The sequence below is a fragment of the Coenobita brevimanus genome, chromosome 65 (assembly GCF_032717465.1).
Source record: "Coenobita brevimanus isolate Jiangsu-jjx chromosome 65, ASM3271746v2, whole genome shotgun sequence".
In the NCBI taxonomy this organism is placed as follows: domain Eukaryota; kingdom Metazoa; phylum Arthropoda; class Malacostraca; order Decapoda; family Coenobitidae; genus Coenobita; species Coenobita brevimanus.
In genome coordinates this window covers 54625013-54641420 of record NC_137018.1, presented here as the reverse complement: position 1 = coordinate 54641420, position 16408 = coordinate 54625013, and the positions used below count along the sequence as shown (strand labels likewise).

The 16408-nt window shown below is 41.7% G+C and overlaps 1 protein-coding gene across 1 annotated transcript; it reads left to right on the top strand.

Moving 5' to 3' along the window:
* The first annotated feature begins 128 nt into the window (after positions 1–128).
* Positions 129–16252, top strand: LOC145405049 (putative methyltransferase DDB_G0268948). Its single transcript, XM_080276548.1, has 8 exons — positions 129–189; positions 5694–5848; positions 6368–6519; positions 8545–8647; positions 10269–10370; positions 11174–11274; positions 13360–13506; positions 16134–16252. The coding sequence occupies exons 1-8, from the start codon at positions 129–131 to the stop codon at positions 16243–16245; spliced, it is 933 nt and encodes a 310-aa protein (XP_080132674.1). The 3' UTR covers positions 16246–16252.
* The last annotated feature ends 156 nt before the right edge of the window (positions 16253–16408 follow it).

The window sequence follows — 16408 nt, the reverse complement described above, 5'->3', positions numbered from 1 at the left end:
TCGTAACACGTCTGACACACTCCAACCGGATGGTGTCTGAGGAACGGTCGAAGTGTATTGCTCACATTATGCCACTCGGGAATCGTGTGGCCAGCCGCCCTTGCCTTAAATGTCGGATCTGAGTAGCCATGCCCCGGTTCCCTAGGCTCCTGATGGATAGTGATGCTTTATACAGATTACAACAGTCCGGTTTGTTTTCCTCTAAGTGAACTGAGCCACTCTTGACTTCAGTATTAAGTCGTGGTTGCATAAAATTCGATGAGTTTCCATGGTTACTAATCAAATCAAACCTCCAGTCTGACTACGCTAGGCCATCACCTGAGCTGAAAGGGATTACGGATCTTTGTCAGATGAATACAGACCGACTGTAATCTTGTGTATGGCTTGAGTCTACTAGGTTACTAGTCAAATCAATCCTCCAGTCTCGCTACACACTGACATGAAAGGGGTTGCGGATCTGTTAGATGAATACAAATCGACTGTAATCTTTTGTATGTTACTTATATATGTTTAATAGAGATTCTCTGCATTTACGCATTTTATGTTATGTATGTTTAATAGAGATAATCTGCATTTACGCATTTTATGTTATTTATGTATGTTTGATAGAGATAATCTGCATTTACGCATTTCTGTTCCTTTAACGTTATTTCTATTTACGTAGGGTACTTAATATACACATACCTTTTCTTATATCTGTACCATACGCTTCCTGTACCTTTTTACAGTATTAGGCTCTTGTATTAATATTTCATATATTCGGTTTGTATTCTAAATCTGACAGTTCTCTTGTGTGTAATTAATATTTGTTTGCAGTCGATAAAGCCTCCATCAGTACCAAACAGGAAGAGATTAAGGTGTTTTATATGAAACAAATCGCCAAGAAAGAGGTGTTGCGAAATGTCCGTTTCTGAGTGGGTTAAGAAACTAGACGTAATACATACAAGTAAATAATGACGCAGATCGAATAGCATACTTTTAAGCTTCAAGTCTTAGGAGAGGATATCCATTAATGTATATATACGGTATATATACTTTTTTTACCTTAACCAAGCGTAAATTTGCCATCTCCCCATCTTGACTGTTGAGAGGTTAAAAATAGATAACGGTAGAATATAGTGCCAGTCACTAAGAAGTGCTAATTTTGCTACCGAGCTAAGGTCAGTAAGCTGCAGGACGAAAATTTCCACCCATTTAAGACAATGAACAGTAGGAAACCCCCGAGGCCAAGAAACTGTCTCCATTTACGCGATGGCAGCTTTTTGATTTAGTTTAACTTTATCCCCAGAAGATTTTATTAAGTTTTATAGGGATATTTTTTCTGCACTGAATAGAATCGTCTGGAAACAGACGTCACGGGTTTGCAGGGGTTAAAATCGATTGTCTGTGGTGGTGGGGGAGTGGTTTTGAACGTGTGAACAAAAAATATTTATGAGTGTTTAAACCCCCTCTGCACGATTACATCTCATTTTGTATAGACTGTTACCGCCAGACCAATTTGTTCATCGATTGTATTCATCACCCCGTTCCACTAATAGTCCCTTCGTGACGAATAAAATGGCAAGGTGACAATAAAATTTAAGTTTCATTTTAGTGGAGTTGCCAACGTACTGCCGTTCAGTCACGGATCTGATTATGTAATAACTGACAAGCAGCGGTTGAATTAATAAAGGTTTTTAAGTCAAAGGTTAGTTAATATCCCTACACTCCAGTGACATTACTTTCATAAACATATTGCGCTCTTTTTATTCATGTTAATCGTAACGATTTTGCCTTCAGAAATATTGCACTTTTGTAATAATACTCGAAATTTACTGCAAATTGTCATTAGTCTGAATGTGAGAGTATTGAGCCGTCTTAAAATTATGACGAACCAATGGCATAGTGATCCGTATGGTTGACCTCTCCCCCGCCCTCCTGGGGATGTGAGGAAAGAACGCTTCCCCAGTATTTCTGCTTGTCGTAAGAGGTGACTAAAATGGGCCATTTTATCTTCAGTTTTTCTGTCCATACTGACCTCTTCTGCTCTTCTGTCCTACCTCCCGAAATATCCGTTTAATGGTTGATAATGACATATGGTTTACGAGGCTTGTCACCCTTACGGTTCACGCGTAGACTGTTAAACTTAGGTCCTTGGACCTTGGGCTTTTCGTAAAGCTGATAATGACGTTCGGCTTACGAGGTCTGTCACCCTTACGAACCGCAGGAAGAGATGGGCATGACCTCTTCTTTACACCATGGAGATAGGGGTGGCATCGCGGGAAAAGTTGCAATGTATTCATTTTAAAAAACAGCACTGTAGCCTATGATCATTTTATGCCTCTTGGAATAGGTAAGTTATTCGATTATTAGGGTAATGAAGTGTGCCTCGCGTAATCTGCTCGTAAGCTGTTTACAGTATACCAGGAAAATAATAATTATGTATGTTGTCATCTGTGGCCTTGGCATATCCGCCACAGTAGAATGCTGTACGCCCCTGCCAGACGTACCCATTTAAGCATTGTCATAGTTTTTAAGTGGCGGCAGACCTCCGAAAGGTAAGCTGGATAACGTTTTGCTCACACAATCCCCCGTAAAGTGATCTCATTACTGAAGCTGTGTTTGCAGGTAATATCAGTTGGTCGGGATAGCCCTTTTGATCCTTCTGTGCATTGTTGACATGCACTCTTTACAGTGGTTGTGCATTAATTAACCTTGTCATGGTCCGGGCAACTCAAGTCTACACCAGCTGTAGCTGAGAATGCATATAAAAGCCTTAGTCTGTTACTGTTTCCACTACCACATCGTCGGAACAAAAGTCCATCTGTCACGATTTTACTCAGTGAGTGAGAGTATGAGTGTTAATTGGTGTCCTTCAGTGCACATTTTATCATTAAACGTATGTTGGCGAGTGATTTTAATGTTGGGGAATGTCACGTCAAGGTTACTTCGTTCTTCTGTAACTTAAAGAAACAGTGAACCTATTTCTATATAGACCACAGCAAAAGAAGAAATGTTGTCTGTAAAGTGACCGAAAGGTCGAGAGTTCGCTCCCCGCCCAGGTAGCTGCCCTGCTGGGAGAGGTAGCGCTCTCCCATCACCTAGGGGAGCTATGTGATCGATCGAGGTATAGCTTGGGGGATTCATTTCTTCATATTATTAGATATTACTTTTTTTGTTTGTAAAGTCGTAAGTCCCAGCTATACATCTTGCGGTATACGATAGTTGCCTATACTTGGATATTTTCGTCCTTTTGCTGCTTATTATTTTCACGTAGCTCCGTGGTAGAATAAGAAATCTACGGGTTTGCTTCCTTGCCACAGCGCTTCTTTATTACCAACATCATATTTTATGAGTTAATTGTTACAGTTCATATTCGAGCTGGAAATGGCAGTTGTAGGTCGTTAAAGTAAAACGAAAGAATATAACATTTTCACCCCGACTTGCATCATAACCACACAGCGTCAGTAAGTGCTCCCAGTTTTTTCTGTTTATATTAGCCCTATGATGGCAGGGTCATCTCAGGTACGAGTATTCTCTTCCAGCTAACGCCAAACGATTTTATTCAGGTGAGTGGGTCATAGAGGCTTGAGTCTTTAAACAAGTGCTGTTAATCCTCTCGTGATCGGAAGAGCTCGGTTAAGGTCGAGTATAGACGGTATTCTATTCAGCTAATCCCAGACGATTGTATTTGGATGAGTCACAGAAACCAGAGTTAAAATGTAGGTTGTTGATTATCCCAAATACCACTGCATAAACAAACTTGAAGGCCTTGTTTGACTTGGGTATGATAGTTTGGTATAGTCCTTTCACTCTAACTTGGTTCATTTTTTCATCATTTTGCAACCCATTTGCAGTAGCTTGATGTTGGAATAAGAGATTACTGCTGCTCTGCGTCCTTTCCATAACTTCTTTGTGTCTTGCACCGTATGCTAGTGCTGATCTTTTGGTATAGCTCAGCATTCATCATGAAAAGATGGCGGATTATACCAAATCAAAGCGAAGAGAGTACCTGTATAGTGAAGGATAAGTTGTTTTTCTTCCATCTCACTTGATTATGTTCCTGGCAAAGCATAGTCATGAGCCAATAGTCTGATTAGTCATTATCATTTTTGCTTGGTTTTTGTCAGACGGAACTTTAAATTCAGTGACCCATGGAATGAGGTATGATTGAGCCTCCTTGGTTACTAGGTAGATCAGAGGTAAAGGGGGTTAGGATTCTTTGTCAGGTCATAGTAAACACGCTATAGAATTGAATACCAGGCCCTTATACTCGTAATGAAAAGTATTGGATGAAACAAAAAGAAATAATAATGATGTAAAGATAAAATATGAGGCATGCTGTATATAATGCTTAAGCCATTGTGTCTTCTCCAAGGCCTAATTATATAAATTAGACCTTGGTTTTATCTACCCATTGTCTCGAAGCCGCATGTGTGATAAACCTTGTTATCTATTGCCACGTAATCAGATTCGGAGAGAGAGCGAGAGAGAGAGAATCTCCATTTTTGTTTGTTTGTTAAGAATTAAAGATTACGACGCAGAAATAGCCAAAACAAAATACGCCCTACCGACGGGAGTTACCAGAGGTAAAGTGAGTAAGATGACGAGAACCCACGTGAACCTTCCCTCCTTGCCTCCCCCCATCTCATGGGTTATGTTAGTGACAGTGTGAACCTGCGTGAACCCCCGCCCCCCTTCCCCTCTTCCCGTCTGCTAGGCTAGGAGTAATATGACAGGAGGCACGTGAACCTCCCCTCCCCCGTCCTGGTGACTGTGTGCCACCTTATGGCTTCCCGATATCTGACCCCGACCTTACTTTGCCACTGCCATCCTTTCGGAGCTGGCACGGGCTCACAGCCTGGCAGACAGGTGACAGATTAGGTACCGTAGGAGTCAAGGTAGAATGAGGACAGAAGGCAGAGAGAAGAGACTAGGGTGAAGGCAGACTGATCGAGAATAGACGGGAAACATAAATGGAAGACAGTTAGGGAAGACTGGAGCCGAGGTGTTTGTGTGTGTGTGTGTGTAGAGAGAGAGAGAGAGGAGGAGGGTGCATTGGACGCAAGAGTGGTTTGTATTGTCTAGACATGACCCAGCCTTTTATGGCATGGTTTCTTGTTAACTTGCCAGTAGTCTTGGGGTACAGTCATTACTTCTTTACATTTGTGTGGTGATGTGTTGCTTTCTTCATCAAGTATTTGGTTCTTTAATTCTTGTCAGTGTAATTATAATGATGTTGAAAATGATAATGATGGAGATGACGATGATGATAATGGTTGTGATGATGGTTATGATACTGACCGTTATTACTCGAACTTGACTCAGGTTTTCGTCCTTTTCCAGATTATTTCACATAGCTCAATAGCAGAACAAGACAATTACAACGGCCGTACATCTCCATAACACTATCCTTGACCGGCATCATAATTTCAGGTGTTAATTATTTGTCCTATGACCATGCACCACTGTCTAGGTCACTTTTCCATACTATAGAATTTTGACCTCATACTCATAGCCTTGCATAATTGTCTAGGTAACTTTTCGGTATTATAGAATTCGACTGCCTAATACATATAGCCGTACATAGGTCGCGGGGTCACTTTTCGATACTGTAGACTCCTGTAGCATACACCAGCATTCAAGGAGGGATGTCAAAATCTGGCCAAGTTAAAGTGAAGAGTATAGTATGTTCCCCCATGTGTCCCCTGCAGATCGATGTGCTAGTGCAGCGCCAACTGTGGGAAGCATGTCAACACAGCAGGCAGACCTGGTGTTTGAGGACTTGGCAGAATCCTACGTCCAGTACCGCCCTGTGCCACCGCCATCTCTCATCTCTGTTGTTGTCGACTATGTGAAACAAGGCAGGGTTAGTGTGTGTGTGTGTGTGTGTGTGTGTGTGTGTGTGTAGCGACGAGAATGAGGACATACGTGCACACCTAGTCATTATGCCTTCAGACAGTCCTTGGTGATATATCAGCATTTCCACTGATGCCTACAGCTGATGAATGAATAAATAAGATCGTCGTAAGACTGTATTCTTATCAGTTCATGAGGCTTTTAAACACCTTTACTTTAGCTATTTATTTTCCATTATGGCAGCATTAATCTCTTTTCGCCTGTGTCTGTTATCAACTTATTTATAGTAGGCCTACAGTAGGCGTCTGGTGGGCTAGTGGTTTGAACGCCCTAGTCGGAGTGACCATCCGCATAAGGTGACTGAAAGCTTTTATATCATGCAGCTCGACCAGGGAAAGTAGGTTGATCATCTACCCTTACCTATACTGGACAACAATAGCCTAGCTTAGGGCCCTACACCTCGACGGGGCTGAGATGGATTTTTCTTTTTCAAATACCGATCACTTGTTTCGTCTCTGTCGTGGTGCAGGGTGATGATCTAGTGTTGTGTGGCGACGTAGGCTGCGGGTCTGGTCAGAACACGTTCCTCTACAGCAACCACTTCAGGCAGGTAGTGGGTGTGGACGTGAGTGTACAGCAGATGGCCCAAGCACACACCCACGCAAACAGTGTCACTTTCAGGTAACGCCTGTAGATTACGGAGTTATGATATAGACCTTTTCCAGTGACGTCACAGAAATCACGTGGTTTTGTTTACGGCTCCATATTGGACGGCAAACTCCTCGCAGTAATGGATGTCCAGACAGGGCTCTCAGAGATTGAACAGTCTGATACATGCAGAAATCTGGATCAACGCCACCAAGATCTGTACAGGAACAAGATATACAGTAGTGTTTGAAGCTGGACGCCTACACCAAATCTAGCGAGAAATTCATCTGTTTCAAGTATGGGAGACCGAAACCAGATCTCAGATATGGCGATCTCTATCACTGTTTGGTGAACTCCCCGTGAAAGTTCACTGGGACATCCCTCAAGGTAAATATGTGTAATATATCTGGCTGAAACTGACATACAATACATATAAATCGTCTTGGTAATCAGTAAATTATTGACGTGGAGCCAAGGGGAGATCGAGTAGTTGATGAATGAGTGGAGGGTGGGGACATGGGACTGCGGGAAGGAGGTGGAGGGAGGGTGAGGGGTTTGAATGGCAGTGGGGGGGTGGGGGTGGGATTAGGATTGGTTTGGGGTGTGGGGGAGGGTTGGGGATGGGTGGTAATGGGTGAGACGGGTAGGGGTGGAGGGGAAGGGGGTTGGGTGGTGGTGGGGGTATTGTGGGGGACTTGTGGAGAAGAGTTGGGGGCGTGGGGTTTGGGGGGGTTTGAAAGTGGGGGGTAGGGGGCTGTTGGGAGGTGGGAGTGAGGGGTGGTGGGGTGAGGTGGCGGTGGGGGGATCGGGGTGGCAGTGGGAGGGTGGTGGATGGGTGTGTGAGGTGGTTGGGTGGCGGTGGGGGGGATGGGGGTGGGGTTGGAGGGGGTGGGGGTGGCTCACCTCATATGAAATGCCTCCTACAAAGTCGGGTGTAGGCCGTCGGCTGCCAATTCTCCCCCTTCACGGCAGCTATCCACTTATGTTGCCTTTCCTCATTGGGTGGAAAACAGCCGAAGGCACAGCAGTGGAATACCATTGTGGAATCTGCAGTTCTCTGTCTAGACATCCGACAATTTGCCGTCCAGTTTGGCGTCGTGAACAAGTCACATGACCCGTGATGTCACGTTGAAAAAATCTATAGTATGATACGTTATACCGAGTTAATCTCTGCCCTAACGCCACCTAGTAACTATCTATCTATTGCCAGACACCATAATCCCGTAAAGGGTGGCCATTTGACACTGAGTTAGTTGTTTTACAGGGAGGGGCACCAACCCTCCACCAACCCACTTGTTGACACATAGGGAGCACGTATGGTTTGGTTATATGGTTACCACCCAGCGTTGTAAATGGTTTCTTGGCTTACAGGAAACCATTTGGCTTGTCACTCAATGTAAAGCCACCTGTAAAGGAAAGAAAAGGAATAAGAAGTGACAGGAAAGATAGGAGAAATAGGAAGAGAGGAGGGCAGGCACGGAAAAAGAATGATAAAAGCTAAGGAAGTAGGCAGCACTACATCAAGTGGCCACCTAGTAACGCTTTAGGTATTTTCGATATCTTAAGTTGTCTTCCTGGCCAAACGTCACTTTCAGGTAAAGCCTTAAAGTAGGTTACAGTCAGCAAGTATCAGTAAAAAAGTAGTATTAAAAAAAATCAATGTTTGGTATTTTTGACTTTGATAATCAGGCTTGTTTGGTTGTATACACGACTTAGAAACTTTATGAATATGACTGCATGCTTATTTCTCCCCTGCCTGTGGGTCGTATTTTATTATACCTTAAACTTGAGCTTGTGTTCAATGCTGCTTATTAAATAATAGTGTTATTTTAAGATTTTGAGCACTGTAGCTAGTTTGTTTTTATATAACGGAACTTGGTCATTAACAGCTTTGTGACCAGAACAAAATGCGCAAAAATGAATTATTTTAGGGGGTTTTAGAGAAACAAAAGATCAGCCATTATTATTATTATTATTATTAATATTATTATTATTATTATTCTCTTGTGAGCATCATGCTTCGTAACTTACAATTATTACATCTCACTACACCCGCAGAAAAGGATCAGCAGAGCAGCTTCCTTTTCCAGATGCTTCTGTGGCTCTCCTGACTTGCTGTGCTTCAGTTCACTGGTTCGACTTCAAGCCATTCTATGCAGAGGTTAGACGTTACTGTAGTTCATTCATCTTCACTTGGGCCAGATTTCGGCCTTTTGCGACTTATATAGATCACTGTTAGGAAAGGCAGTTGTGCAGCTGTACCTTATGTGGAGGACTACATCCTCTCCATAGCTTCTTCGAGGTTAACATTCTAGTGTTGGCCGTCTGTTACAAAGCATTCAAGATGGAGAGATGGCAATTTTAGGCCAAGTTAAATGAAAAGACTACATTATAAAATAGGAAAGAGATGTTTTAGCCCTTTTAACAGGACTAGTTTTAATTTTACCTGGCTGCAAAGTTTGGGGACTTATAGAAGTGGAGTGGTTAATGGTTTTATTGTAACTAATCCCTTCATTTCAAAGTAGAGTCTCTTCCCCAAGCTAAGTGAAACTGACTGATGTTATTGAGAATATGCTAAATTAGAATTCTTTGTAGTTAAATGGTTAAGAATTACAGATGCCTACCCTACTGAATTTAGCACTAGTACAGTACTTGTAGTTAAAGTATGTAAATTACAGTATTTGCATTTATTTATGGGATGAAATGGAAGAATGTTAACAAGTGGAAGATAAATAAGGAGAATATGGAAAGATGATGATGAAAAGATTTTTTGAAAGACTGATGAATGGAAATGAATAATGGTAAATAGGACTAAGGTATTCCCACCGTTGTACTGGGAGTTTACTGCATGAACTCATCCAGTCACCCTTAGGCCCATGCATCTTCCCATGTCCTGGATGTGACTCTCAGCTTCCTGCATGTTGGTTTTGGTGGCTTGGCATCCCATCTCCATTATCAGTGGCTGGCCCTAGACCTATGCTGTCAATGATGCAGAATTCAAGAGAAGACTATCCCACTTCATACCGCACTGGCAACATTTCCAATTCATGTAGGTCTTCTTACTGTATCATCTTGCAGCCCTTGAGATAACGGACTTCATTCTTCTGATCCCCCTTGGTGGGGTGGGCTTCAGTGAACCTCTCCATCACCATTTCCTGCATCATCTGTGTGTCTTCCTCTGGAGATATGGGCAGCTTCACAAACCCTGGCTGAGAGAACTTCTTCCTTAGCCTCAAGAAGGTCCTGTTTGGGCTTCTCATCGGTTGCAGCCTTAATCCCAACATCAAGAACAAAACACTGGTAACAGTGATTGAGTTAGTTGGAGCAGGAGAAGGGAATTTGGTGTTTAACAAAGTACACTGTACTGTACCGTTGTATGCATAGTTTTGGCATATATTAGTCCAACCTGAACCCTGTCGGGAAGTTTTATCCAGCATCATGGAATACTGTACTTTACCTATCCATACTCTAAAGTTTCCTCTCTTGACTCTACCAATACTGGTACTAGCCATAGCCATCAACAGAAGAGAACTTTCTGATGATATGATCTCTCTCGTACGCCATTTACACAGTTGCAGCATTGGCCACAACCTTCCATATAACTCTGATATCTTTATCGCTGCTGTATTCTTATTGTGTACTCAACCCTACACTACACTAGGCTCCAGTGTAAATGAAGTGCATGTGCTGGCAAGTGGCAGAGCACAGACCACATAGTTATACTGGCTGCATTCCACTCTCTAGTATCACCAGCCTCAGTGTAATATGTAATGTGTTTGCAGGTGGATCGAGTGTTGAAGCCGGGTGGAGCGCTGGCCACATATGGTTACCATGGCTGCACTCCACTGTACAATAACACAAGCCTCAGAGAACTCTTCTTACAGGTGAGCACAATGAGGAACAAACCTTTTCAGTATGTTGAAGCAGTTCTGGAGAGGGACACCATGCATTGGCACCAATATAGCTGGGCTATGTCACTGCCTAGTTATACCAGTGACCCTCAACTCCCTCCTTATCCTCTGAGAGGAGGATGCTGGACTGCTGCAAAATTGTAATATCAGCCTGCAGTCTACCTTGTTCACTTCCACATGATATGGGGGCTGCAACAATAGCATCATTATGTTGATGCATAGTTACATGTTTTAAGCTTCTAGGCTGGTGCAATAATGATATGTCTTGAATTCTTGTGCATGTTTTTGATAAGTTGAGGACTAATATGATAAAATTACCAAACTATTGTACTGTAAAAGAAATACCTGATCATGTTCCTGCTCTTTGTGCTCAAGCTATGACACAAGTTTGACGAAAATTTTATAGATGGACACAAGTATGTATGGGAGACATACACCAACCTACCTCATCTTTTCCAACATAAGCCGATAACTTGATGAATTTTGGAAGAAAATAACGAGACAGCGGTTTTTACTAGGACTTAACCTAAACTTCCCATACTATCTTGTGAGCTGAGCTGTATTGGAAGATTAACACTAGAATATGTTGCTAGTCATAAGATGTGCTATGGAGAGGATATAGTGTTGCAGCAATGCCTTGTTCTGCCACCAAGCTACGTGAAATAAGCTGTAAAAGGATGTACTAGTATAGCTAGTACAGGTGTATTTTACTGCACTGTGAAGTAGATGTACTGTAATAGGTGCCTAATAATTTCCCATCTTTCTTCCCCTTAAAGTTTTGGCGTGAGTTGGACAAGTACTGGACAGATGGGCACCAACACTTATGGGCAGAGTACACCGACCTACCTCAGCTCTACCCAGATGATGTCCAAATCAAGTAGGTGTTAACATACTGTACGTCTAGTGAGAGTTGGTATAGTGTTTCTCTCTCTCTCTCTCTCTCTCTCTCTCTCTCTCTCAAACATGAACCTTGTATGCAGACTAATATTGCTTTCCCCTTATCATCCACCATCGACTTTTTGAGGGGTGGGATGGATGGATGTTGCATTGAAGATACCCTGTGAAGTGCCTTTTCCTTGTGTTTCCAGACTTTTGACTCTTCCATTAGTTTAACGTTTTATTGTGGCCCCAGGCTCTCCTGGCCTGAGTATGATAGCCTGCAGGCTGAAGTTGCCCTTCTGTAGTTCTCCATTCTCCCCGGTTACAGTATATCAGTGCTACTGAGGGAAATTGTCCTCCAGGACCATAGTGTAGGGAAGATGATGTGACGTAAATTATTTACAGAAATTTGTTGATGTAGCCTTAGCCCCTAAAGACTGCTAATCTCCTATCACCCCCCCATCCGCAGATCTGCAAAAAAGTCCAGTTTTTTAACTTTCACCAAGAAAAAAATTTTTCTTACAGGTTTCAAGAGCTCAAATTTACACACCTGAAAATGTATGTTTCACTCCCACATGACTTGCAGTTACCGCAATATTGGCTGTCAAAGAACATCAGAAATAAAAATTGTTACCCCTTGTGTATAAGGAGAGAGAGAAAAAAAATGCACCAAAATAAATTTTGGTTTGTAGATTTGAAGAACTTGATTTTACACACCAGAAAATGTATATTTCACTCTCATATGTCTAATGGTTACTGTACAATCGACTGCCAAAAATAAAGAAAAAGTCACATACTATGAGCAAGAATGGGACATCCTTGAGAAATAAGGAGGAATAGGGAGGTGAAGGGAGTGTGGGGGGCATCAGGAGGGGGGGGAAAGGGAGGGAATATGTCTGCCACACACAGTCATTGTGGTTTAGAGGGGGCATTGAGGGTAGTTTGAGTGGGAGGGGACACAGAAAGCAGGATCCAATGGGGCAAAGAGAGGTGGAGAGAGGGCCTGGGGAGGGGGTGGGTCCCCACACCTGGGTAGGGGACCGGATCATGCTTCCCACCACCTTCTGGTTTGCCATTGGTCAGGTCCCATATATGTCAGAGTGATGGTGCTACCTTCCACCAGTTTTTGGTAGCCTCTGTACCGTCGACAGCCATAGGACTTAATGTGACATTTTCCATAACTCATTCAACATCCATAGGTCGTTAGGGGTTATTGTAAATATAGGGACTAGGTTAGGTTTACAATGGAAGAGTTAAGAGGTAGGATGGGACTGGAATGTATAGGTGTTGTGATGAGGAGAGGTAGATTGAGATGGTTACAGCATGTGGAGAGGATGGGGGAAGATAATTGGGTGCAGAAGGTGAGAATTGTTAATGTTAGGGGTAGGGTAGCAAGAGGTAGACCTGCCTGTGGGTGACTGCTGTACACTGAGTGACAAGCCAAATGGTTTCCTGTACACTAGAAAACCATTTACTGCACTGCGTGGTAACCATATATTCAAATTTTGCCGCCTGGTGGTGTAGTGGGTACTTCCGGTGCTCCAATCGCATGGAGCTGGTGGAGGTTTATATCCAAGGGATGGTTGGGGTTTATTGCTCATGTAATGCCACTCAGGGATAAGTAAGACTGAACACTCATTTTAAATGTCAGGACTAACTTGCCTAGCCCCGGGCTCCTAGCTCCTCATGGGGCAACACAGGATTGGATGATGATGATGATGATAATATCTATCTGTCTGTCTATCTATCTGTCTGTCTGTCTGTATCTATCTATCTATTTCTCTATCAGTCTATCTATCTATCTATCTATATCTATATATGATTTTATCTGAATGATGTTGAGAATTTTTTAGATTTCATTTTTAAAAACTCACATGAGAAGTGGCGATTAGTAGGATGGTGGTGATGATGCTTAACAGAAATCTGAGCCTAAGGATGTTGAGTAATTAATGTTTTCATGAGTGCATAAAATAATAGAAGCATTGTCATGAAGTGGGAAGTGATGATGATGATGATGATGATGATATGCTAATATTAATCCTAGAGACAGTAGTTAAATAATGATGTTAATTCCTTCAAATAGGACCAGTGAAGGGAGATTCAGTACTGAAACTGATGTCACACTGGACATCATCTTGGGTTACATCTCCTCCTGGTCTGCCTTCAGTAAACTAACCCAGGCAGAGGGGAAAGAAGCAGCTGCTGCCTTCCTTCATAACTGCAAGCAAAGGTGGATACATTTTTATGTTTACAGTTACTGGTTCATTAGAGTAATCCTTGCATTGTAGTGCTTCTTTTGACATTCTTTTTAGTCCTTTTTTTTTTTTTTGCTTAATTTTTAATTTACTTTTTTTTTTTTTTTACAGTATGTAATATATCTTCATTTAAAGCTCCTTCATTTATGTTCTCCTCATTCTGAAAAGTGTTCATTTTAAGCTGCAATTTTTTTTTTTATTGCATTATTATATTAGGCTCTCAGTTAAGTTACTCTTTTTTTCGGCATTCATTTTGCTATGAAGTCCATAGTGAATTCCGGAAAAATTGCCAACTGGAATTCCTTTGCAACCTTCAAACCTGATAGGCCAGTTTCCTCCAGTTTACAGTACGAGCTATATAAGAAAAGTACTGATATTTTGGGAGCACAGCCCTGACTTAAAATGATGACCACCTGTTCCTTACAAATGCCTGTTAATAAAGTGTATGGAGTGTAGTCCACAGTAAATTACAAAAAAATTGCCCTGTGAAAGTTCTGGTGCTACCTGTAATTGTGGGATGTGATACACAAACAGACTTATAATTGATATCTTATTATAACTATGATTTGTTTTTCAAGGAAGAACAAGGAAAGGTAATTTCAGAGTCATCCCATGTCTCTCATACATACGTACAGAAAAATGACACCATGCCTTTTCTTTAGTAATCCCTGTGTGGGGGTTGTCCATGTTACAGCTGATGTTCTCCATGGACTGGAAGCTAAACCAGGTGCCAAAACCAGCAAATTACATTCCAGCAAATGTTGGAAGCTGTTGGGAAAAAATAAACTGGGATGTGTAGAAATATATATATAATACAGTAATGTGAGAGCCTTAACTTGGACTTTTAACTCAGTATAAAGTCACTTAGAAGAAAGATCACAGAGTGACTGTACATCTGGCTGAATGTTCCTTGCCTAAGAGCTAAGAGTGATGATTGTGTGGTTAGTTACCAAGCCTTTAGTATTTCCCAGGGTTGATGGTAGCATAGGTAGCAAGGTTATAAGTCTCACATTTCTCTCCTCAAAAATAAATAAATAAATAAATAAATAAAATCTTTATTACAAGATGAAAATTATCATTGAATCCAAGGCCCAGGGGGGACTAAGATTGCAGCTGAATAGCTGGGAGAAAGGATAGAGCTTGAATGTATTGGTGTTATGATGAGAGATTGAGATAGTTTGGGCATATTGAGAGGATGGAGGATGATAGTTGGATGTGGAGAGTAAAAGATGTGAATGTCAGGTGTAGGGTTCAGTGAGGCAGACCAAAGAAAGATCTGGGACGAGGTCATAGTGTGACCTCAAAGATAAAGGACTGAATAGGGAGCCTGCCAGAGTTTGAGCAGCATGGAGAGGCACCATTAGATGACCAGGGCCAATGCATGCAAACATGTTGAAGCCTTTATAAACTATAGGAATGGACTAACATCCATCCATCATCTAATCCAGTGTTACCCCATGAGGAGTGTAGAAGCCTGGGGCTAGGCTAGGACAGATAAAAGAGAGGGCAGAGTCTTCCCATGTGTCTAGTTTATTGTGCAAAAACAATTAAAAGCTAGTACAGAAAGTGACCATAAAATGTTCCATAAGTCTATATCAGATTGGCAGGTTTACCCCAGTTCATAGTACCAGTTGTAAGAAAACTGTGACTATTTTGGAACACATCCCTGAAAACTTCTTGTACCACAGAAATGCTGGATAATGCTGTCTTGGAAATTGTTGGAGGATGCATTTAGTGACTACTAACCTGTTCAGGTTGAATGGCAATACTTGTGATTTCAGTTTACAGTGCTTGATATGAAAGTTCTTGCAAATATTGAATGCCATCAGATTTATTTTTGCTTTCTGAACCCCACTCAACCCATCCTTAGGTGAGAAAGGTAACCCATCCTTAGGTGGGAAAGGTAATAATGATGATGATTTTGAATAAAAACAAAACTTTGGAAGATGAGATGGGAGCAATACACTGAGGAAGAGGAAGAGGAGTGACTGATAGGCTGTAAAAATTATGCGAGGACAAAGTAGCATAGAGTTGATTATCTTATAGCTCTCCTTTGTTTGTTAAGTGGTACCAAGGAGGAGCAAGGCATTAGAGATGATGATGAAAAACCCTTTTATGACACAAGAAATCTTTGTTGTTTTAGTCAGGTTACTGCCAGATGATTAAATTCAACTTAAGAATTGCCTCTAATTCTAAGAGAGGTAACCTTTATCTTGACGATGACATTTTAACAATATTATTGTGGCTATTGTGGATGATAATGTTCAGCCAAGGAAGTAGGGGAGTGTTTTCAGGGGATAAAAGGAATTCTTATCACGTGTTGTATAAAGCAACATAAGGGGCAGGAGTGTTTGGGTTAGAGTAACACTAAGGCTTATATAACTCACTCTTAGCTGAATAAAATCGTATAGCATCACCTGAAATAGAATACTGTACATTATACAGTAGTATAAGTTGTCCGTACTCTGAGAAGAGTAATATAACATTACACAGTATGCTAAAGCTCCCGTGGCTAACTTACTGAAGTTAAATAATCCTGTGTTAGGTGGAATGATAATACTTGACAAGACTTAGTTAATTTTGGTTTCTGTCATGGTGACAGGCTGTTGAAGGCAATGGGCACCCAGGACGAGAATGTGCCCATGAGGCGTCGTTATGACTACTTCTTGAGGATGTGGCGCAAACCTGCACCTTCAGAAAGCTTGTATAAATAGTTCTTGGGTCCTGTTACCACACTACTAGGATCCGTTATGCATCCCAGTTGTGTGATGATAGTGTTTTCATTTTCAAAAATTCCAAGTTTTTAAACAAATATATACTTTTCACTCATTTGATTGAGCCAAGTTATGTTAGTAGGTCAGTTGCACCAAGTTATGC